This window comes from Patagioenas fasciata, chromosome 3 (assembly GCF_037038585.1).
Source record: "Patagioenas fasciata isolate bPatFas1 chromosome 3, bPatFas1.hap1, whole genome shotgun sequence".
NCBI classification, from domain to species: domain Eukaryota; kingdom Metazoa; phylum Chordata; class Aves; order Columbiformes; family Columbidae; genus Patagioenas; species Patagioenas fasciata.
Window position 1 is genome coordinate 68,497,212 of NC_092522.1, and position 23,211 is coordinate 68,520,422.

At 37.8% G+C, this 23,211-nt stretch overlaps 1 protein-coding gene across 8 annotated transcripts in view; it reads right to left on the reverse strand.

The window, feature by feature from the left end:
• The window catches only part of L3MBTL3 (L3MBTL histone methyl-lysine binding protein 3), a 79,250-nt gene that overhangs the window by 16,400 nt on the left and 39,639 nt on the right, over nucleotides 1–23,211 (reverse strand). For all 8 annotated transcript variants that reach the window (XM_065834162.2, XM_065834165.2, XM_065834160.2 and 5 more), the window contains exons 12-16: nucleotides 14,513–14,589; nucleotides 13,041–13,126; nucleotides 10,174–10,284; nucleotides 8,476–8,590; nucleotides 5,826–5,928 (exon numbers count right to left, since the gene is read on the reverse strand). In XM_065834162.2, the coding sequence (XP_065690234.1) occupies nucleotides 5,826–5,928; nucleotides 8,476–8,590; nucleotides 10,174–10,284; nucleotides 13,041–13,126; nucleotides 14,513–14,589 (492 nt within the window). The remainder of the gene's footprint in view (nucleotides 1–5,825; nucleotides 5,929–8,475; nucleotides 8,591–10,173; nucleotides 10,285–13,040; nucleotides 13,127–14,512; nucleotides 14,590–23,211) is intronic.

A 23,211-nucleotide genomic window follows, 5' to 3' on the forward strand; every position in this document is an offset into this window, starting at 1 on the left:
ACTGGGCTGAACTAGGATTTTGTCTTTAGAAGAACGTAATGCAACGTTCAACTGATTAGTCAGGCTATGAGTTACTCACACTTCAAAAATAATATTCCAAATTCTGAAAGGTATATATATGACACAACAGTGAATAATAACATGCCCAGTTTTCAAGTCTCTATTTAAGATATAGGAGAGGCTGTACTAAACATTATGCTCTATTTGTAGTTCATGAACCACAACACTAACTATAACCTAAAATTATGCTTTCCTACTCACTTGTATTATTACAAGGACCTCTACAATGGTAAAATGTAAAAAACCCGTGTCCTGAGATTTTATTTATCTTCTTTTCAAGAATATAACTATCTGCCTTTTCATAAACTACTACAATGTTGTATTTGTTTCACTGATTGTTACATGCATGATTTCCAAACTCAACTGTCTAATATAAACAAGTCTGCCTTGTCGGCCATATATCCTGCCACATCCAAATTACAAAATCTAAACAGAAAACCAACAGATTTCATTCTCATGTTTGTTTAACAAAGCACAGAATTTAAAAAGGCCTTTTATTCAAAATATGCCATATATTAGAGATTCACAGAATGGTTGGGCTTGGAAGGGACCTCTGGAGATCATCTAGTCCAACCCACCTGCTAGAGCAGGGCTCCTTTTTCTTTACTGATGAAGCTCTGGATCCACAGTGTGTATGAATCAACTTCTATCACAAGACTGGACCAATACCAGTAATCTAATTTTGGTCCTACCAACATGAAGTTGGTGGAAATTAATATTTCCCTCAGTACTAGCATAAAAGGCGAAAATTCCTTCAGGCTACATCAGTCATTCCTTGCTGGGGTTACTGACACAGGCATCCAACAGCATGGCTAATTTTGTCAGTTGGTTCATTTGGAAGGAAGACAGTATCCACATTTTTTAAAATTATTATTCCTTGTATAGCTATCCTGAATTTGAATCTCCTCTGAGACACAGGCATTTAAGTTTTTTTTCCATAAGAACCTTCACATCAGAAGCTTACATAGGACAATAGATAGAGCAAATGGGTGGTTGGACTCTGAAGTGCTAGAGTTGAAACAGGGTATTTCTTGTTAATGAAAATCTTTTAAAGACATGGAACAGAATATATGAAGAAAAATTCAACTTGGAGCATTTAACTTTTATTTCAAATTCCTAATGCAGAATTTGGCATTTTCTTTCAGATTTCTCTATCTACCTCTACTTATATTTATTTTTCAACCTACTGGTTTTGTCTGTCTTACGACTAGCCACTGCCAGACATCTTAAAAGAACAAAAAAACAGCAACTGAAAGACAGAGAATAAAAGAGGGACAGTTATTTTATATTCTCAGTTCTTTATATTGCTGCATCTATCACAATGATGTCTTTTTTCCTTTTCAAATGAACTACAAGATGAAAGATACAGGCTTCTGTTCAGAAAAAGTCTTTAAGGAGCCAATGCTATTGGGATTTAAGTTCTTGCTGTGACAAATTCCTACCACTGTGATGAAATACAGTTATCAGAAACTCGGGAACATATTGGTTCATCTCAGTTCTGCCACTGCTATAAGGCAAAGCATGTAATCTTCTTTTGGCTTCCTATGCTCACAGGGGTGTTTTGAGGCTTAGTGTTTTTAAGCAGTCCAAACACTACCAATGTGGTATTTAACTTCAGTTGTGTATTATTAAGTAAGCCTTACACCGCAATGAAATGTGACATTACAATTTCACCTCCAGCAGGTCTTCTGATGGCCAACACCGTTAACATGTTTTAAATTAAAAAACCAGAAAAAGCCTCAAAATTCAGTCCTTCATTAGAACTTGCCCATTTACTGCCTCTTCCTTTAATATTTTCTGGAAAACCAGAAGCAGAATGACAATTTCAGTCAAAAATAGCTATAACACTAACAATACTTTACAAAGCTAGATTGAGTTTTTCTTTGTAATTTATCATTCCAGTTCTTGTATATTTTTTTTAAAAAGTCCTTGACGGTCCTTTGATGTTACTATTACTTGAGGCAACAAAAAGAACCCTCAAGGTTTCCACCAGTAGCTTTGTTTCAACAAAACATGGCATGAATGAACCTGTGTATGAGTCACATGGCTTCAGATCAATCAGTAAATCCTCCTGAATCTCAATCCCTCCAGCCTTTGGTTCAGTTTAACTTGTCTGCTACAAAGAATTTAAAAAAAAAAAAAAAAAAAAAAAAATCAAAATCAACCTTGTTATTCCTACATAACAAAAGTACTTAATTGATACAGGATGGTAAGTTTTGAAGATAATTAATCTCAAGGCCTCAGAAGTCTTGATGTTTAGGTTATTTTAGGATTTTTTAACTCTTCTGTCAACTTAAACCTGAATTTCTGCTCTGGCTTGGAGTTTGCCTTAGCACACCACTTTGAAAACAGCAGAAGTTCAGAAGCCAATTTCCAAAATGCTGAGATGTCCTTGACTTGGGGGTACCACAGTCTGTCAGAGGCACAGGGAGCACAGCAAGAAGCAGAAGCAGCAGCAGGTACCCAATCTGAAACCTCTACTCTACATCTGACAGGGCTGTGCACCCTCCAGCACTGCTGCACAGCTTTGAAACCGGTCCAACACGAAGATACTTAATTATCATCTGAGCTGCTTCAGCAGGCTCAACCCACGTTTCAGTAAACAAATATTCACATTAACACCACTCGACTTCCCCGCACACGAGAGCAATCAGCCACCTCTAAATGCTGAACGATCAACATAGCACAGCAATGAGCTTTCTGCTGCACGCTTGGCATCCTATTGAAATGGCAGCAGAGTGGTTGGCAATACCCATGTCCATAACATGTTTTTCTGAGGAAAAGGAGCCACTGTTTCCAGAATCTTGCACAGGCTGACGAAAAACTGAGCATTAAAATAAGCTGCTGTTTTTACCAAATCAGGAAAGACCAATAAGGGAAAACACACACACTAATTACTACTACTTGTATACCATTCTGAAGAATTCCTGGGATCACAGACCTGGGATTTTCAAGACAACAGAGGTTTTACATTATCAGCCATGGTTATTTTGCAGCTGCTCTTCTATCACTCTCAAGATGTATCTCTAGGTAGGATTACACATTCATCTATTTTTCTCTGAAGTTCAAGGGTAGTAGGATAAACTGGGCTGTTGATGGGTGATCATGGACCTTAGTATTCTCCAGACTACTGGAGATGGTCCTGTCTTCTAGCAGTATGCAAAGGTTCTGAAGTACAGAGGCCAACCGGATTAATCAGCCTCAGCTACACGTAACATCAGAAGAAAATATAAGCAGAATTCTCGCTTAACCTGAAGAAGAGGAGTAGGCTACTCTGTTTGGTAAAATAAAGTTAATGCTAAGGTATTTTCAAATATAGATTATTAGTCTTTATGACTGTTTTGAATATTTCGCAAACTCGTGAGAAGCTACAGAGAAGTCTCCTGGTTTAGCTGTACTGGTTGAAAATGTTACCAACCCCAGCTCCTCATCACTGCCAGGGGAAGAGGTTGTATGGCAGATTTGCTCAAACAATATTCCCTGATGGGTTAAACAAATAGACTGCCTAACTGATGGATCTACGGTAGTGTATGTTTGAATGACCACATCTGCCTAGTAGTGATGTGCGATTAGTAAGAAACTTCAGCAAAAGGGTCCTGACAACATCTAGGGGATGTATTCTTTTTCTGCTGGATTTTTGTTAAGTGACATCTTTACTTCTATTTTTAACTACTCTGGAAACAAGTGATACAAATATTCTCTTTCACAATTTACAATGTTTATCATCAAAGCATTCTTTTTTAGGAGAAAGCTGCTTCAACAGTCTAAACCTGACTCAAGAGTAGTTTATAGCAGATCTGGCTAGGGCCAATGACCTTACATAAAAGATAAAATTAAACTTCAGACTGCTATCAAAACCAGATGAGAATTACTTCAGCAGACACTGAACAATCAGATGTGACATCCTGCTGAGCTGAGGTTTCCTGCATTTCTCTGCTGCAGTTCTCTTACAACAAAGCCTCCTCTGTGACACATACAATTCAACTGAGACATAACGCTTGTGAAGTTTCTGGTAAAAATCTTTATTCCCGGAGAGTTGACCCAAAATGCTAATGACCTGTTTACAACTGGCCGCTTTGCATTGCTGCTTGAGCTTGAAAATCATTGTATGTATTAAACATCAGACAGCATACAATTCACAATCATAAAAACACAGGTGATCTGCATAATGCTCCAACCTGCACATCAGTCTCAGTTTCAACTGCACAGCAGAAAACCCTACATCAACTGGTGATAGATACCAAGTCCTTATTATCATCAACTTTTCCAAAAAGTAAATGCTTTAACCCCAGTACATAATTAATCACCAAGGCTTTCATCTGGTTCCTTAGGAACAAGCTCTCAAAATTATTTCAGAACTACTTAGCATTTTAAATTATCATCTTTTCTGCACACAGGCATTTATGCTGCAGACAGACATCGTACCTCATCATGAAAAAAAAAGATAAGCACGGTTAAATACATTCAAAGGTTGCGAAGATAAAAGAGCCAAGCGACTGCTACCTCACGTGGATAATTATACCAATTTCAAAATGTCTTGGTTAATTCAGGAAAAAAGTGATGGTACAACATGAGAATTTTTGGGGTGACCCAGACCCTCCAGGCTGCAGACTCCAGATAAATAACAAATCTCTCTTCTGTTACATTTTTATTCCATAGAACTATCACTTGATGTGCAAATAACAGGACTGCTAAGATCATAGTAAAAATAAAACACAATAGATTGCCATGAGTTTATTTCTTCTATTGATATTCAGGATGAGTAAGTATAACAACTTCAAATACCATGGAAAATATAGTTACAAAAGCAAAGGTTACATGAACTAACTAGACATGTAGCTCTTACTCATCCCTGCTCTGTGAAGCAGTAGAAGATTTAGTGCCAACGTTTATTTAGAGAGATAATAAATTAAAAACTTTTCTCAAACATTCACTTATTGTTTCTGAGAATGGGTATATTCACCTGATTCTAAGTAACTGAGACAGCACATGATAAGAAAGATAATACTCTAAATTCAAAGTTATTGCCTTACAGATCAGGTGCATTAATAAATCATAAAAGATTCAGTCTACTGGACTATGAAATAAAATAGGTTTCATCTAAGCAGCCAGGAAACTTTTTAGGCAAGTAAGTCTAGTTTACTTCACATTTACATGTGGACTAAGAATATGAATGCAGTAGGTTACCGTATGCTAACTGAAGGATGGCGACCTCCTAAGTACTAACAAAAGCATCTTTAGAAACACGACGTACAAACAGCAAGTTGTTCAGGCTGTCATTCGGGAATACATCAATTGGAATTTCCTTTTTAGTATTTTTCCAAGTCAACAAGCAAATCCTCACCTCCACCAACCAAGCAGAACAAAAACATCCAAGCCATAATAAAATTAGTGGCCTTGTATCTCAAAAGGCTCAAAAGTTATTGCTTTATACCTATCTGTCTGTAACATTTTCAATCTGACCAGAAAGCTGAGGAATCCTCATAGGAACCAAATACAGAGCAGCTGGATCTGTCAATTGTGACAAAAAATGATGTTTGACAAATCTTATCTCAGCACACCCTGGTGAAATGAAGTTAGAGATTGCTAATGTTTATTTCAGCATGCTCACCATGGCAACTGACATCGTTGCATACTGAGGTATACAAGATTTCATTTTTTTTTTCCAGCTTGGATCTGTTTTCTTGTGAACAGCAATTAAAAAACCAAAAACTATGTGAACACATCACAAATTGAAAGAATAAAATTAGTTTAATAGCACATACCTATGATGGCCAATATGTCTTGCTCTTTTAATGTGTCCAACTCCTTTACATCCTGCTGTGGGACAACCTCCATGCTCTAAAGCTTCCACCAATTCCAAGGGACCTGCATGTCAGGGGAAATTAAATAAGAGATTTCAAAAAATTTATCTAATCTTTAAGAGTCAAACAAACATGCAGGAATACCAGAGTATCACAGTAAACATGAAGAAGAAATAAGTAAACAAAATCTAATTTTAAAGTACTTTAAAATGAATTCGTAAAAGCATGATGGAGATTCAAACAAGCTAATCCACTGGAGAAATTATTTTATTCCGTGAGTAAATCTCTACAGGAGAGCTGTATCTATATAAAGAAGGAAAAACTTGGAGGAACAGTATGACTTTAAATTTCTCCCCTATTAACTACCTGTAGTTGCAAGAGCACAGACAAAGTATGTTACCCTGCTATTCCAAAGACAGGGTTCATACTGGGTACTGACCTCCTCCATTTTTAGGTCAAATTAATGAGATGCAAAAACAAAGGCTGAAAATAGTACTAAGAAGCACAAGTTATCGGGAGATTTTTGGCATTTTACTTATCTGAACTTATGTGTCTATCTGATTTTCATCAACCTGTAACAATGATGCCTGCAGAGACATGAAAGCATGTAGCTGTCAAAACTATCTTTGATGCTCAAGCAAACATAGTATATAACCCATAGTTTCATAGCAAGCAAGAGACAGATCTACTCCAGTACATGGAACTGAGAACAGCTCCTGCACATCTGCAAACATGCACTGTCTCGCCACCACTGCTTTTACTTGATGAGTACATGAACTTGTATCTCCCCCTACATATAACAATGCTGACATAAAAAGGTCTATTTAAATACATTCTCCTACATGAAAGATAGATTCTTGCTCGTAGGTGGATAACGAAAGAATGAGAATTATGAGGTATCATTAGAACAGTCCAAAAGCATTTTTAACAACGTTCCACCTATGCTAATGTTACAACACTATGACTACACTGAAGTCCAAAGACTTTTATAGGCTTTAAAATGCTCTAATGGATGAGAGAAAAGAGAACTTTATTTTTGATGCTTATTACAAGTTAGTGGAGTAATTACATTTATACAGTCCTAAAATTACATTTGGCCCTTTGAAGGCAACTGCAAGGCTGATGCGGCCGCCAGCAAAAATGAGTTTGACACTCCCGCGCTAGAAAAAATGAACAGTGCCTCCTACAGCACCACCTAGAGGAGCTGATGTGTTGTGGTATGTGATGGACAGCTGTATTTTGTTTCTTTCAATGCCTCCAACAAATTGAAATTAGGTATTTTATACCCCCACCTAGGCTAAGATTTTTTTCTTTTTTTTTTTTCCAGTCTCAGGTAACAGAAATGTCACAACCTTATTCAGCTCTTTTGCCATACGATACAATTTTTACTTATGTGACCACTACTTTTTCCCACCAGCCTGCTATTTCGTTCAGTACACGGGATGCACATCTCTAATTATGAAGATATGCAGCACCCTATCCTCTCCTTATTATTCACTTTGTGCTTCAGCATTTACGGCACTCTATTCAGACTATGCTTTGAAGGCAGAATGATTAAGTTCCTAACAGGCAGTCATCACTGTACCACTGGAGTGCTCAGAAAGCTAATGAATACACTCCCATCACGCTCTTGACAGGAAACATTTCTTCTTGACACTTTAGAGATGATGAGCTGAGGTACAGTGATTTTCAGGTAACACATTCACTCAGTCTGTGTGTGCCTTCTCCCAGTTATTTTACATTTAATTTTTTCAGAGTACTTAGCATTGCTCAGCATTTCTTATTTTCCAAGCACAACTCTTTCTGATCTCAGTTACAGCTGTGAACACTCAGCACTTGTGCAAACCATACCTCACAGCTGCAATATAAAACAATCCCAGAGAAGACCACTTGCTTCAAAATCATCTGTTCAACCTTTGGCTAAAGTGTTTTTATTATCATTACCCAGAAGCACAACGGCACAGGTCGGGATATCCTTACCACAAAGCCTCTTCTCCCTGCAACCTTCAGTCCCATTTATGACAGACCTCTCACTTGAACAAGTAAAACAAAATCCCTAGAGAGGGCAAGCTGGTAAATACAGTATTATTATTGGTAGAATGCTTCTGTTAGCTTTCTCTTCAACATGGGCACCATTAACCTCTCTTTGCTCAGCTGAAGAAAAGGAAGTTAGCTGGTTTTGAGGGTTTGCCACAGCATTTGCAAGGAGTGCCTTCTCAGTGCAGTCTCCTACGAGCCAAAAAGCACACTAACCTTCAAGAGGATGTGGACATAAGATTTTAAGAGCGATACCTTATCCCTACACAGTGTCACAGCAGCGCAACCACTGGCTTTGGGAGGGCAGGGATCTTACATCCTTATTTTCAGGTTTTGCCTGGGGTTCTTACACATACAGAGAAACATGGTATTTCCACTACAGTAAGACTCTCAACAACAAAGCTATCTACTAAAAAGTGATTAATTACTGACCGTTGATTTTACACTAAATGTCACATTTACATTATTTTGCATATCCTAGTTGCTATTCCTCCTTGCATGGCACTGGCATGGAAGAACATAGCACAGTACACGTGCCTTTAAAATAATTACATTATAATGTGATTTCTCTTACTAGGTGGGGGCTGAAGAGGGTGTCCGGTTTTTGTACACCAGCCCGCAGGATGGATATCAGGGCTATCTACATCAGTCCAATAATCATAAATACTATCCCAGCCATCAAAATGTACCTAAAATAAAAAAAGGAGAACAATACATTTTAGATCAGAAAAATTATATAAGTTTCCTTAAGTAATCTCTGAAAATGTCCATTAGAGAAGTCACTTTAAGGCAACCACCAATGTTACACAGAAAAGATATGTACATTAGATCTGGATCCAGATATACTCCGAGAGAGGTGTAATGTGGTTGTTTACTATGTCTTGCATCATCAGGCTCAAATGTCAGGAATAAAGCAGCCAAGCTTAGTTCTCACATTAATACTTCAATTAAGCATGAATTCCTGCCTTTTTTCTCAAATAAATAAATAAATAAATGATCCAAATATTTTCTAATTTCCTGTTTGAACGAGATTTAAAAATAGCAGAGCAGTAAGCCAAGGCCTAAAAAATGGCATTTATCCATTAAAAAAAAACCCAAATTCCCAACATACTGGTAACAATTTTACTAAAATCAGACTATACAGGATAAGGAGCTGAAACTCAAGAGAAAACGAAGTATGTGACTTCCCAGAAAACCACCAGTATTGCTACAAATGCTTTTAGGTGAAAGCTAAGTATCTTCAAATCTTATTTGACCTCTGTACTAGTAAATAGCTTAGATCTCTCATGCATGCATGTGGATGCACATACACAGATACATACCAAGACAGCTCTTTCAACATATACTACAGAGGCAAATTATCACCCTAGAAGCTACAAATCCTGATATTTTAATATATTAGACATGAAAGGGGTTTTCTGTTTAGTGGTGTTTTGTTTTGGTTTTTTTTTGCATGACAAACTTAAAGTTTAGATAGAAAACGTTGTAAATGTGAAGATATTGTCTCTCACAACTTCCTACCACCAGTTAATTCAGAATGAAATGTCAGCTGCATTTCGGCTTGAAATACCATGCATGCCTAATAAATCTGTACACCTGCAAACACAAATATCCTTCATATCCATCTAACTGGATCTCTGGAATATGCCTGCCCTTCTAATGGTTACGGGCTTCAGAGAGTAACCTGGTTTCATAAAATAAAAGAAAAATACTTCAAGTATACAACTTCTGGAAAACTGGAATTTCTTAAAAATACATTACTAATTAATGCAATCTAAAATCCATAATTAATATAAACTTCAGAATTGCGGAATTCCTTGACAAGGCACAAGAGATCACGGTTCTTGTTTCATATCTCCCTTGTATCTCTCTCCTCTCCCTGGAAGTTTGTAGAGACAGATTCAATTAACCTAGGCCAAATATTTTCTGGGCCCTAATACAAATACCACAGCAGCTCTGTGACACTTGATATTAAATCATCACATTTCTTGATAGAATATACAACTGGTTTATACCAACTATTCCCAAAGCAATTTTCGAACATACTCAACTCTGCTCTCTAATTACCTACGTCAGCGAATTTTAACTAAGAGGATAATAGAACGACCCCTTCCAAAAGAATTATATGCATATTAATCAGCAAAAGCTTAGCAGGACACAGCAAAGTAACTGATTTCTTCGTGTGCTTAATTTTACAAGTATAGGATTTTGGTTCCACGAAGCACTCATCAGTCACTCAAGCAGGATAGCATAGTAATACAGAGGGACTTACTTTTATTCTGTAGTCATCAGTATCTACAATAGTTGCTACTCTAATAAATACTGGATTTCTCTTGTCAACCACTTCAAGTTTCATGTTTTTCTGAAAGCCATGTGAAGGTTTCTAGAAAAGAAGAACAATATTATGTGAAACAGAAGAAAACCTCAAAAATCTCACACAACTGTAAAATATACAAAATCCACAGCAAACTTTCTGCTTTCATTTTCTCAAACCTGCTGACCTCCCCCAACAAATCCAAGTATAAAAAGGTCATTCAAACCAGTGCTGCTAAACTAGAGAAACAAAGTAACTGTTTTGGAATTTCAGGTTCTCAATCGAATCCTTCCAAGCAAGAAAGTAGGAAGCTTTATTTCAAATCCGTTGTTTGGGGTTTGTGGGAGTTGTTTTGGTTTTTCATTTGGTTTGGTTCTTTCAGTCTTTTTGTTTGGTTGGTTGGTTTTGTTGTTTGTCCCTAAATTATCTAGAGAAGTTTTCCCAGAGATTTTGACCAACAGTTTCAATTCAGTATTACATACCAGCAGCCTGAAATATCTATGAAATTTTCTAGAGAAAGCATACTTGTATATTTTAGTATGAGTTTTTGCTTTGTGGATCAAACACTTATTTTTCAGTCTTCTACTGAAAACACAACATGGCATAACAGTAAATATTCACTCAGAACGAACAGGACAAAATACCTGTTTTGTGTTGCTATTTTGGTAAAAAGATGTCTGTGTTAGGAGTATCAGATTTTATCTTTGCCTTCTACAGCTATGAAATCTAAAGCAAAAGTTATTTCTGTTTTAAAGCAAGATACATGCAAGACATGTTAGGCTTTTTATTTCAGATATCTAGGAAAATAACATGTCTGTCCCTCTTAAGACTTTCCAGAACATCAGTATTTTTTCCTCAGCTGTAGCTTAAGAACTCTATTTTCTCCAACAATACAATATAAAAAACTATGACTGTCTCAGGATGACTCACTCAAACTCCAACATAACCAGCATTTTATTCCCATTAAATCTGCTTTCTTATTTATCCCAATTAGTATCAATAGGGTTACCATTATATTAGTACAGAAAGCAATGAGGGGATTTTCTCTGGCTGTGAAACCAAAAGGCAGAGATGCACTGACTCCCATGCAGTCACACTCTCCTTGGGGACAGACATTGTAGCAGGGCCTGCTGTGATAGGACAAGACGTAATGGTTTTAAACTAACAGAAGGAAGATTCATGCTAGACATGAGGAAGAAATTTTTTACAGTGAAGGTGGTGAAACACTGGCACAGGTTGCCCAGAGAGGTGGTTGAAGCCCCATTACTGGAAACATTCAAGGCCAGTCTGGAAGGGGCTTTGAGCAACCTGATCTACTTGAAGATGTCCCTGATCATTGCAACGGGGTTGGACTAGATAACCTTTGAAGGTCCCTTCCAACCAAAACCACTCTGTGATTCTATGATTCCTTCCCCTCCATCTTCAAAGCCAGACAGACTTGTCTGTGTGACTTTTTGGAACCCACACCATCCCCAGGAGCAATCTGCTAGTATGGTTTCTGTAACAGTGCTGAGCTGTGCCAGCTGCTAGTCTCCCAGTTTAAGGCTGTGCGTGCCTGTGCACTTGTGGCATGTCCTCTCCAGTTTCCCAATGCAGACACAGCCAGCTGACCCTGTGGGCCACCGGTGGGGCACTCCCACTGCCAAACCCCACGTGCTGGGGGAGAAATTCGAACATGGATGCACCATGAGAAAAAGAAAATGTTTGCTTTTAGCTCAATGTAGTAAAGGTCACAGTCCTCCACTGTTTTGCCAAGGGTACAGATACAGGTCTCAGATACAACCAAATACCTTCCCAATTCTTGCTCCGAGTACTCTTGCTGAGAATGTAAGATTGAGACACATGATTAAGCTAGAGGTACACAGTGTTTCAAGGAGATGAACCCAATAACAAATATATCATGATTTCAAAGGAGTTCCATCTTCTTGAAACACCCTGTACCTTGGGGTGATAAACAGCAGATCAGTAATAAACTCTGGTGATCAACTAACCCCAGGGAACTGCTATAAGCACCACATTTCTGCTTTCATTAATCCATCTCTTAGCAAAGTGTTATTCAGAATTAGTGACCCTAATCTGCAAAGCTGAGGCAAATCAGCTCCAGCGTGCTCTGAGACAAGGGGCTGTGAGCTCCCAGCTATCTGATACTGGCTCCTAACTGCAACCCTTTCTCCAGGTCCACTTTCATCACCGAAATCATAAGAGCTCAAGAAAGATGTGTGTCACCGAAAGAAATCAGCAAGTGCAAAGCTGAAATAAAAGGATGCTGCCCAAAACACCACAGCTGAGCTGGGGAGCTGCCTGTGGATGCTGCCCCCATGCCGTAGCTACAAGCTCGCGATAAAAATAACATTCCACCAAAGGGTATTAAATACAAACTCTCTCTTGGCTACTGTCAGAGACAATGGACTAGATGGGCAACCAGACTAACTCCCTACAACCATTTTTACATTCTCACTGTATTTATTGCACCCTTTAAAATGTACAGATAGCTACTGAGTCATCATAACATATTTTGAACATATATATTTCTATCTCATTAGTTCTAATAACCAGGCAGTAATTTCCCATAGCAAATTACATTAATTAGTAATATTTTGTTGCATTTAATCCCATTTATAATGATTAAAATAATAAAGTAATAGTGATTTATAATAATTACCTGATTTCTAACAGTGAACTGCAAACTTGCATAAAAATAAACCATCTATTATACAACTAATTAACTAGATACATCTAGAATCATGGGAACACCAGATATGTATTCTCAAACTAATTAATCATATGCACTTAATGGCATGCAAAAAATATAAGCATTTTCTCACCACTTTAAAAGCCCGTGCAGGTGCAGGTAATGAACTGGTTTCTTCCAAATACTTCTCCCAAGAAAAATGCTTAGCATGTGGATAATCTGTCACAGAAAAAATATGAGATAAATTAAACATAACAGTGCAAACAGTAAAACTAATGTCTAATTTACACAATGCCCAACACTACTAAAATTCTGTTCTCATTTATGCTTCAGATTTATAAAACGATTACAAGAAAGGCTATCCTAAATTGTCTTTGACACATTCACCATGTAGGTTAAAAAACCCAACAATCTTCTCACACACAACACTGAGTAGCTAGAAGAAAAAAGTCACAATTGCTTTGGATATGAGAATATGTCAACTGGAAAAATCTGTCCACTTAAGTCAAGAAATTCATTCAAGTATTATAAGCCTAATCCTGTATTTTATAAACAGTAATTTACTAGCAAACACAATCTAATCAGTGGTAACTTTCTACCACAGTAAATCACACCTGACTACTTGCTATTCTTTAAGTGAATTTAACTAAATTTCTAAACAAATAGCCTGGATATTTACTACAAGAATAATTTACAGACATCATCAAAGAAGATGTTGTCTTTCTCAGAAAGTGTCACGTTTGCACTTCATGCAAGAAAAACAGAGAGAGCTTTGCTCTTAAAGTCAGTGCCTGTCCACCTTCATGCTGGACTAGAAGTTTAACTTGAAGTTTAAACACTTTGATTCATAATCTAGAACAGAACGGAACCAAAGTAGATTTGTTTCAAAAGGGATTTTACTGAATGAGAGGCTTTAATTAACCTCCCACCAGATGGATTGCTTATGACTTTTCAAGCCTACTGGTTATTACAATTCCTGTCAAAATTGTTTTTAACCAGTTGATATTCTGCATGTTCTTAGACCACGGATGGCACTTTATGCAACAGGGCATGTAGATTATCCAGCTATACACAACTGTCCTGAAAAACAGTGACAGTCTTATATTTCATACTAACAAATACACTTTCATTCTTCTGTATTGTCTCTCTCTCATTGTGTTTTCCTCCCTTCCAAAGAACCCTTACAAGTTTGATTCCTTGATCATGTAAGGCAATTTTCTCATGAACCATTATCTTGCATGTGTAGTTCATGTGAAGATGTTCTTATGCAACAATCTCACACACCTGGAATTTGTTCCATCAGCATTTTCGCAATGTGAGTCTTAAAATAAGTGAATACATTCATCCAAAAATACAAACTTGTTCAGATGCTAAGGGGTATCTTTAGTGGACAGATGTCTCTTTACTAAAGCAGCATATATGCACATACTTAACATACTGTACTTCTACTTTCAATATATCATGTTCTGTAAAAAAAATTAGAACTCCTGAAATACCAATTCCTAATTGCAGAAAGAAAAATTACAATAAGCTTATTGTAAGTTTTAATGCTGCTAGCTGACTAGAACCTCCTTAAATTTTCCAGATGTGTGATAAGACACAAACCTGGTGGGGTGATGAGAGTTCTTTTATGTTCTTTACACCATCCAACAGGATGAATATGTGGGCTAGCTGCCTCACACCTGGAGGAGGGGGAGAAAAAAGGAGATTAATAATGCAGTCCTTCAAACATCCTATTATGCTTAGAAAAGACACACAAAAAATATTTAACGAATTCCAAATAACCTATGACACCTTCAACTCCCACCTAAACTGCAAACACAACTCAAGATATGAACACGTTTAAGAAAGACTTGTTATCACCTAAACAAGCATAAGGTTTTATTTACAATTTCACTGGAAGACCAAAAAATCAAGTCCTTTAAGTCAGTGGCAGATCTCCATTGAGAAGCTATAATGCTGGAGCCGAAAACCTGACACATAGAGACTCTTGGTAGAAATATGTTGGCTGGTTGCAAGAACACAGATGGGGCTTTGCAATGCCAAGACCAAAACATTAAACCAAAAGCTTAAAGACCTTGATTAACAATCCAAGTTGCACCTGGGGGCAGATCAGAAAATCATGTCTAACTGCAATGCACTGTCAGTAACAAGTAAAAACTGAAAACCAGATTCTGAGCTACAAACATGCTGTTATAACCCAGCAGCACAAAAGCAAATGACATCTGAGAAAAACTGTCAGCACAAAAAGAACAAAATAGCATTTTAGGCCCCAAACTGCCTGAAATAATCTAGAACTGATCAGTGATCCAAGAATGCAAATTGCTCTAAAAAAGCTGATCAAACTCTCCTACTCAAAGGACTAACAACTTCCCATATTTTCTGTAATGCGCATCAAATTTTGCACTAATGCTGTTGCCTGTGGCATGCCACAAGAACCACAGAAGACTAACGGAGGCAGGGTGAGCTACACTTGACATGTGCTGGCATCTGTCTGAAGCAAGGCAAGAGAGATCACTCACTGTGCTCACTGGTTCAGTTACATTGTGCTTAGAAGAACGCAGCAGTGGATGCTGGCTATCTAATTATTTTAGCAATACAAAAAACCCCTCCCCCCCACTGCAAAACCATAACTGATATAAAAGCAGATGAGAAAAAAACTGTTTAAACATTCAGTATTATTTAACTATTATATGTAGAACCATATAATTTTATTACATATCATTATATTATTTCATAACATAATACATTATGTACAATATAACATATACTATATATATTATATAATGTATGTACTACATGCTATAATTATTATATCATTACTCAGTATTATTAGGAAAGCCAAAAATTCAGACTGACCTACAAGAAATGTAAAAAGCCATCAGACTCTGTTATTAAATATGTACCATTCCTATCTCTGCATGGATATTTAATTATTGTTTTTGAGTTGGCTTAAGAATTAACAGTGCTTTTTGAAGAAGCAGACAGCACTTATGTAGCCAGGGTGAATAAGGAACATCACACTGACACAAAAAGCTAGCACTACGCCTCATGGTACTGAGCTACTCTATGCAAACACACTGTTTGTCTCCATTTGGCTGGAAACTCATATATACCCTGTTTCCTCAAAAATAAGACAGTGTCTTATATTAATTTTTGCTCCAAAAGATGCTTACTTTTTTACATGTATAGTTGCCTGGACACTATTTAAATTGACTTTTTTTATGAACTGTAAGTAGGGCTTAATTTTGGAAAGTAGAGCTTATACTTCGACCATCCTTATTTTTGGGGCAGGTCTTATTTTTGGAGAAACAGGGTAACCATGTAACTTCTATGTAGGTCTGTCCTTAGGGACCTCACTTGTCTCAAGAGCCTGTTCCACTGAACTTATTCTTTAGTTAGATAAATCAAATATTTCAGTGCAGTAGCTCTCTCTTCCACTGTTTCCTAACCTGAAGGTGCTTCAGTAGCTGACAATACACATTTCCAGCTACGTGCCCTCCCTCTTGGAGAATCCCATCAGTGTTTCCATCTCTCCAATGGCCACAAGCCCAGTGCCTTACTCCAAGGACCCACCAAGGCCAACAATCTGCAGCCTGAGTAAGCCAAAGTAGTTGAGGCCTTCATTCCTCATTCAACTGGGAGGGATCAAAAAACAAAGCTGAAGTAGCCAGTGGTAGTCTGGATAGAAACACATTCTCTCCCTCCTGCTGAAGAAATGCTGCTTTCCCAATACTGCGCTTTTTTTTTTTCTAATTGTTTCGGTTGGAAGAGACCCTCAGGATCATCAAGTCTGACCATCACTTAACTCTAGTACTAAATCATGTCCCTAGGAACCATGTCTAAATAACTCCAGGGATGGTGACTCTACCACCTCCCTGGGCAGCCTGTTCCAATGCCTGACAAGCCTTTCTGTGGATAATTTTTTCCTAATGTCCAATCTCAACCTCCCTTGGTGCAACTTGAAGCTATTTCCTCTGTCCTATCACTTGCTACTTGGTAGAAGAGACCAACCCCCTTTATGCTGCAACCTCCTTTCAGGTAGTTGTAGGCAGCGATAAGGTCTCCCCTCAGCCTCTTTTTCTCCAGGCTAAATAGCCCCAGTTCCCTCAATCACTCCTCATCAGACTTGTGCTCCAGGCTCCTCACCAGCTTTACCGTCCTCCTCTAAACTCTCTACAGCACCTCAATGTCTTTCTTATGATGAGGGACCCAAAACTGAACACAGGATTCAAGATGCGGTCTCACCAGTGCATCATGAAAAGAAGACAAGCAGAGAGCATCCATGCATGAAGACATGTACTTCACATACAATAATCATGGCACAAAACACTGAAACACCCATTTTGATCCAGTTTCTATTTAATACCTCTTTGAAGTCCATGTATCAACCGTCAGGCTGGAGATTAACATGTATTCCCTCCCTTTCCCCTCAGCCCCAGAGTTACTAATGCAAAATACCTGAACAGCAGGTCTGCCTCCCTGATTGTTATAAATAGTCATTATCTGCCTCTACCCAGAAAGTAGTAGCATGTGGGAAGTTCACACTAATTAAGTTCCCTTAATTAGCAGTACTAATTTATATTTTTTAAAAAATATTGCATGTTCATAATCTGTAATACCTAAGAGGGTGCAATGAACTGTGCTTGACAGAAAAAGAAGTTGAAGGTAAATTAGCAGACACCCTGAAGTCTTCAGGCTTAGATCAAAATGCTGGGCCTACAAACCTTGAACACAAACATGTTTTAAGGACTACAAAAGGAAACAGCAGAGAGAACACTGTAGACTTAACCCTGGGCTACAGTCACATTGCAGTTTTGAACCCGTGCTGCATAAAAGAATACACAGAATAACAGTAGTATATTTTTTAAATCTAAAATGTGATTTTATATTACTTTAAAATTCAGTATGGAAGTACTTCAACAACAGAAATGCAGGTTGGGTGCCTCAGCAGCACTGCTTCACAACAAGCACTTCTCCAGCCTTGCACCTAAAAAGAGTCAAACACCAATGACAAAAAATATTGGTCAACCCACTACAATTATCTTGTGGCTTTATGTATGAAAGAGCTCTGCTAGTATTTCTTTGTAATGATGCCAAACAGATCAATTTCTAGCAGATAAAACTACCTTTGATAGACTCTGTAATGGTCCTGACAATAGCCAAGGGTTCAACTCACTTCAAGAATACCAACCTTTTGTCCTATTACAATATATAAAGCTATACTGTATGTATTTAGTATTTACGGTATCACACCAGGTACTTTCTAATTCACTGAAGTTGCCATTAATAATAGGAAGCAAAAGGACTTTTGTGATAATTTTTCAATGTTATAACACAGCATCTGACCCTAGAAATGCTCTGCCATAAACAAAGAAGACAAAAGGTGAATGCTTCATGCTCCCTATGTTCTCTTCCTTTCTCTTTACAGTAACTGTGAAGCTAATGCGCAAGGGAGGCAGCTCTTCTCCTATAGTTCTCAAGTTGGAGTTTTACATGGAAGAATTTTACATAAACGAGGTATCCTTCTGCACTAGAAAGCCATATCCTCTCCTGAGTTAAATTTGGGAACAAGATCCATCTTACAAGTCACTATGGTATTATCAGTATTATACTTAAAATAACGTGGCAGACATATAAAAACACTTATTAGGACAAACCTTCTAAATGTGTTTGTCCTGTTTTGTTTTTTCAAGCATAGTACGAACACATATTTTTATAAAATTCTGAGAAGTAAATGCCACTGCACACAATTCTGGTTTTGAATATTCAAGAAGCATCAAGTGACCAAGGTATGTCACAACGAAAGAGGTACTCCTAGAAGTTGTTCTTATATTGCAGCAATGGAAGCAAACATGGAACACAGAGCAACTAGTGCTCCACACCACAGCACTGCAAAATAGCACTATAAAACATCCACAACATTTTTATTTGCTTTAAAAGAAAACCCAGTCATTACAGATAAGTCTATAAGAAACTTCTGTAACCATGGTGGCCTCAGGAAGAAAAAGAAAAAAACCAACAAAATGCCTGTTCCAGTAAAACCAGGTCACACAGTACATTTCTACCTACTGATTTCACACAGCCTTTTAGTTTCTAACAGTCCATTTAACAATAAAAAAGTAGAGATCAGTAAAAGTCACAGACAATTTAAAGTAAAGCTATTATGCTTTAATGTGTGTTATTTCATGGACATATTATCTAGTTTGGAAAAACAACAATAGTCTATCACTCTAAGCCCAAGACTTGTCAGCTGGAATGCTAAAGGCTACTCTGACTTTTCACAATCAATTTGCAACGTCCCACAGCTTTTTATTGCCTTTGTTCCAAAAGAGAAGGCAGATCACCCGGCTCATGCACTTCATAAAACATGATGATCCATGAATTGTAAGGATGCTTGCTAGGCCAAAAAAAGTTACCAGCACCAGCAGGAGTTGAAGAATTTTGCACCTCCAAACCTACATGCCCCTGGACCACATTGGAGCAACACCACATTCCACCAAGCAGTGCAGCAGTGACATTTAGGAGTGTTATTTAGGTTGGAAAAGACCTTAAGATCATCAAGCCCAACCTTGTTAATCTAGCACTGCCAAGTCCACCTCTAAACTATGTGCTAAGCACCACATCTACACATCTTTTAAATGCCTCCAAGGATGGTGACTCCACCACTTCCCTGGGTAGCCTGTTCCAATGCCTGACAACCCTTTCAGTGAAGAAATGTTTCCTAATATCCAATCTAAACCTCTCCTGGCACAACTGGAGGCCATTTCCTCTCATCCTATCACTTGTTACTTGGTAGAAGAGACCAACACTCATAATTCGTGCCACTTGTAATCCATTCTTTCTGTTGCATAAGAGCATGCAGACAGAAAGACATCTATTATCCACATTGGAAACTGAAGCTAACTCAGCAAGCTGAAGCAGAAGAATGTGCCACCTGAACCCCGAACAGAACCACGCAGAGGGCAGAATGAGTGGTAGCTCCACTGAGTTATGGATAGCTTAACCACATCTCAGAAAAGATGGCAAAGCAGGAACAGCTACATGATGCAAAAGGCCAGGAAGAAGTTCAGCAGTAAGGAAAGCTGAGGGCAGGTGACAATGTGAGCCCCTGGTGTGTTCACCCCTCTGCAGGAAAGGAACACATGGGCAGCTCAACAGACCTCAAATCACGGCAGCACAGCACGGCCCAGTGGGAAACTCAGACGTGGAAGAAGACTCAGTATTTTTCTACTGGTCATTTTCACACTGTCCTGTTTAATTTTTCCCAAAAATCTGTTTCACATATACAGGCCACTAAATTCAGATCAAGAGAGATGGATGATAATGCTTGCTGTTAAAAAAATGAATATTCAATTCTTTCAGAAAAATATTTTCCCAAATGGGTCTCCACCTGAAGATCTGTACAGAGTTTTTATTTAGTAAACCGTATTGTCCTTAAAATAAGCTGTATGTGCTATACAGTTTTTAATGTTTTGAAATAATTCCTCGTTTTCCCTTCTGCGGAAACAAACCTTTTGGTATTTTGATTTTCATTTTATTAAATATAGATCCAATCTGTAATGAAAAACTTATCTATCCAAAACCACTCATACGCACATGCATTATACTCATATATAATCATATGCACTCAAGAATGCTACTTCTACAACTTCTTGATCGTGAGATGTCAGTCATCTAACGGTGTATTAAAAAAGAATTAAAAAAAAACCAAACCAAACCAAACCAACACAACAACATCCTGCAGCCCCATCTAGTGCCTAAGTGAAGAATGCTTCATAATTGATGACTGGCATTATTTTGGGTCAGGGCCTCCCAAAATGTGGCCCATGAGGTTACAGTATGTGCCCAGAGGTGGTATAGCAAGCCAGATTACTCAATTTTCTATTTAAAGTCTTATCAGACAGCTACATCATGATTTTAATGAAATTTCAGAGCTTTAGGGTCAGATAACAGTCCATTATCCATCTAAATAGTTTAAAGCACACCCTGTGACTCATGATTCTTTAAGACTGTTTTATCTTCTTTTTGACATAATACAAACCCTCCAAAAAGACTGTTCCTTTCAAAAAGAGATTGAAGCAAAATTAATTATCTCAGAAATTAAGCAAGCAGAGCACAACTTTTAAGGACTTGGCTGTTAGCAAAGCAGCAAATGCTGGTGAAGAGCAGAACTGGCCTCTTAGTCTCACACCAAAATCCAGCCTGTTCCAAAACTCGTACAGATCAGAAAACAGTTCAGAAAAATCAAAAGCCAATTTCTCTTCACAAGGCACTTTAGAAATCATTTTTTCTAGGCAAGACAGACAGGAACAGAATGGTGAGTGAAGCATGGGACATCGTATTTTCTCAACACTCCAGGTAAGCTGATGTCAAAAGTTGACCGTAGTGCCTTGTCTGCAGGAGAAGTTCAGCCCAAAACAAGGACAAGGGCAGGGAAGGGCCCCCTGACCCAGCATGGCCATCGCTCCATCTCTCCTGTGCGCAAGCAGCAATGAGTTAGCACAGCTTCACCTCCTGGGCAAGCTCTGGCTGTGTTTGGGTTTGGTCACAAAAAATTAGGAAGGTGAGGTGATATAAATCTGTGTTTAATCAGAACAGATGCAAGACAATGGAGAACTGAAGTCCAGTGTGGACCTGCAGTTAATTCATAGTTCAGACATACCCAAAGATTCCCAAATTATATTACCAGATTTAGAAAACCGTAAGTAAATTTGGAAATTCCACTCAGAGGGAATGTCTTTGGCTCTCCAAGAAGTATTATTTGTTTCATAAAAAAAGATGGGATAGATGGAAAGGACCTGATGATGATTTGTGTCATGTAGGTCAAAATTGTCCTTCCTGAAGGAAAGTCTTAAATTTGTCAATTTTGTTCACTTTTCTTCCCTCCAAAAGCCACTGCCAAAGGACAATTTAATGGGATTTATAATACACTGAAAGTATCAATGCCACGCATTAAAGTGCTGTAGTAATGACTATTTCTAGACAGCATTCTTATTCTCAACTGCTAAGTTATTTTCTAACCCTCAGGAAAAAGTCAGGAAGCCTAAAAAAGCTTAGGCAATGCTAATAGATTTCTGTTGCTTGAATTTCAGTAAAATCAGTCAACTGTCTTTTAGTTATCCAAAAGAGGAAAGAATTTTTGTACTCGATGAAAGTTCAATCTACCCAAACTAGAACATAAGAGGTATACAGAAAAAAATACCCATTCTTGTTTGTAATATGTTTATAATAATCAACTACATAAAACAAATACATAATTTTTCCTTCACTATAATTGTGAGATTAAAACTTCTACATAGACACATGGAAACTGTGAGGCTCCACTCTGGATAATCTCAAGACAACTTTTCCATTTTAGTTACAAACACCAGTTGGTAGATGTGAAACTTCTGCACCTAAGATATTTTAAGGAATCTACAAACCTGGTATCTAAAATTAAAAATGTAAGTGGGATGCATTCAGGATGCATTTTCAGGCTCTCTTTTGGCTGGTCATTCCACTGCGATTTTAATTTGCTGTTCTTTTCTCCCATGTTCTTTCCTTCCTCCTCTGTTCACTCCTATTCTCTGTCCCAGTAATGCAGAGAGGTAGGCCGTGCCACTCAGAATCGAATTCTCACGCAGAGTATTCCCAGCAACATTTCCTTGTTTCTTCCAGGAAGGTATTTTACAGTTTCACCAAAAGAACAAATCTTCAGCTTGGCTTCAGAATAAGTACAGCTCAAGTGATCTCTCAAACACCTGTACATTTTTTAGTTCCATTTTCCCTTATCCTTTAAGAAGATATTATTTCATGTATTCTACATATGAAATTCAGAAAACCCACTTCAAAATACTACAACTGCAAAAATCTAATGCCTGGTTAGGTACTTAGAAACAGCTTTTCCCTCTTCTGAGAGGACTGGTGGACAAACTTCCTGTTGACATGGGAATATTAACAAGCCTGAAACGCAGTGTATGTCTGCTACACACAGTGCAATATCATAGAGAGATACCTATGCTACCTCTGAACAAACTACAGGTTACATTGCATTGTGTTTGCCATAAAAGCTTCACCTAACTGCTGTTTTAATGATTCATTAAAGGCATAACTGTTATTAGTGAGCATTTAAATATCAGGAAATTCAGAATACCTTTTCCCAGTCCACAGTTTCTTGCTGCTTTGTAGAGGAAATGTATATTCCGAGGTACTTCTTCATGAACATAATTACCAGTCTTTCTGGTCTTTGACTCATATGGCCTATTATCTTGATATTCAGTTCCTGAATTCACTGTTCGCTGCTGCTTCAAAAATTTAGTTCT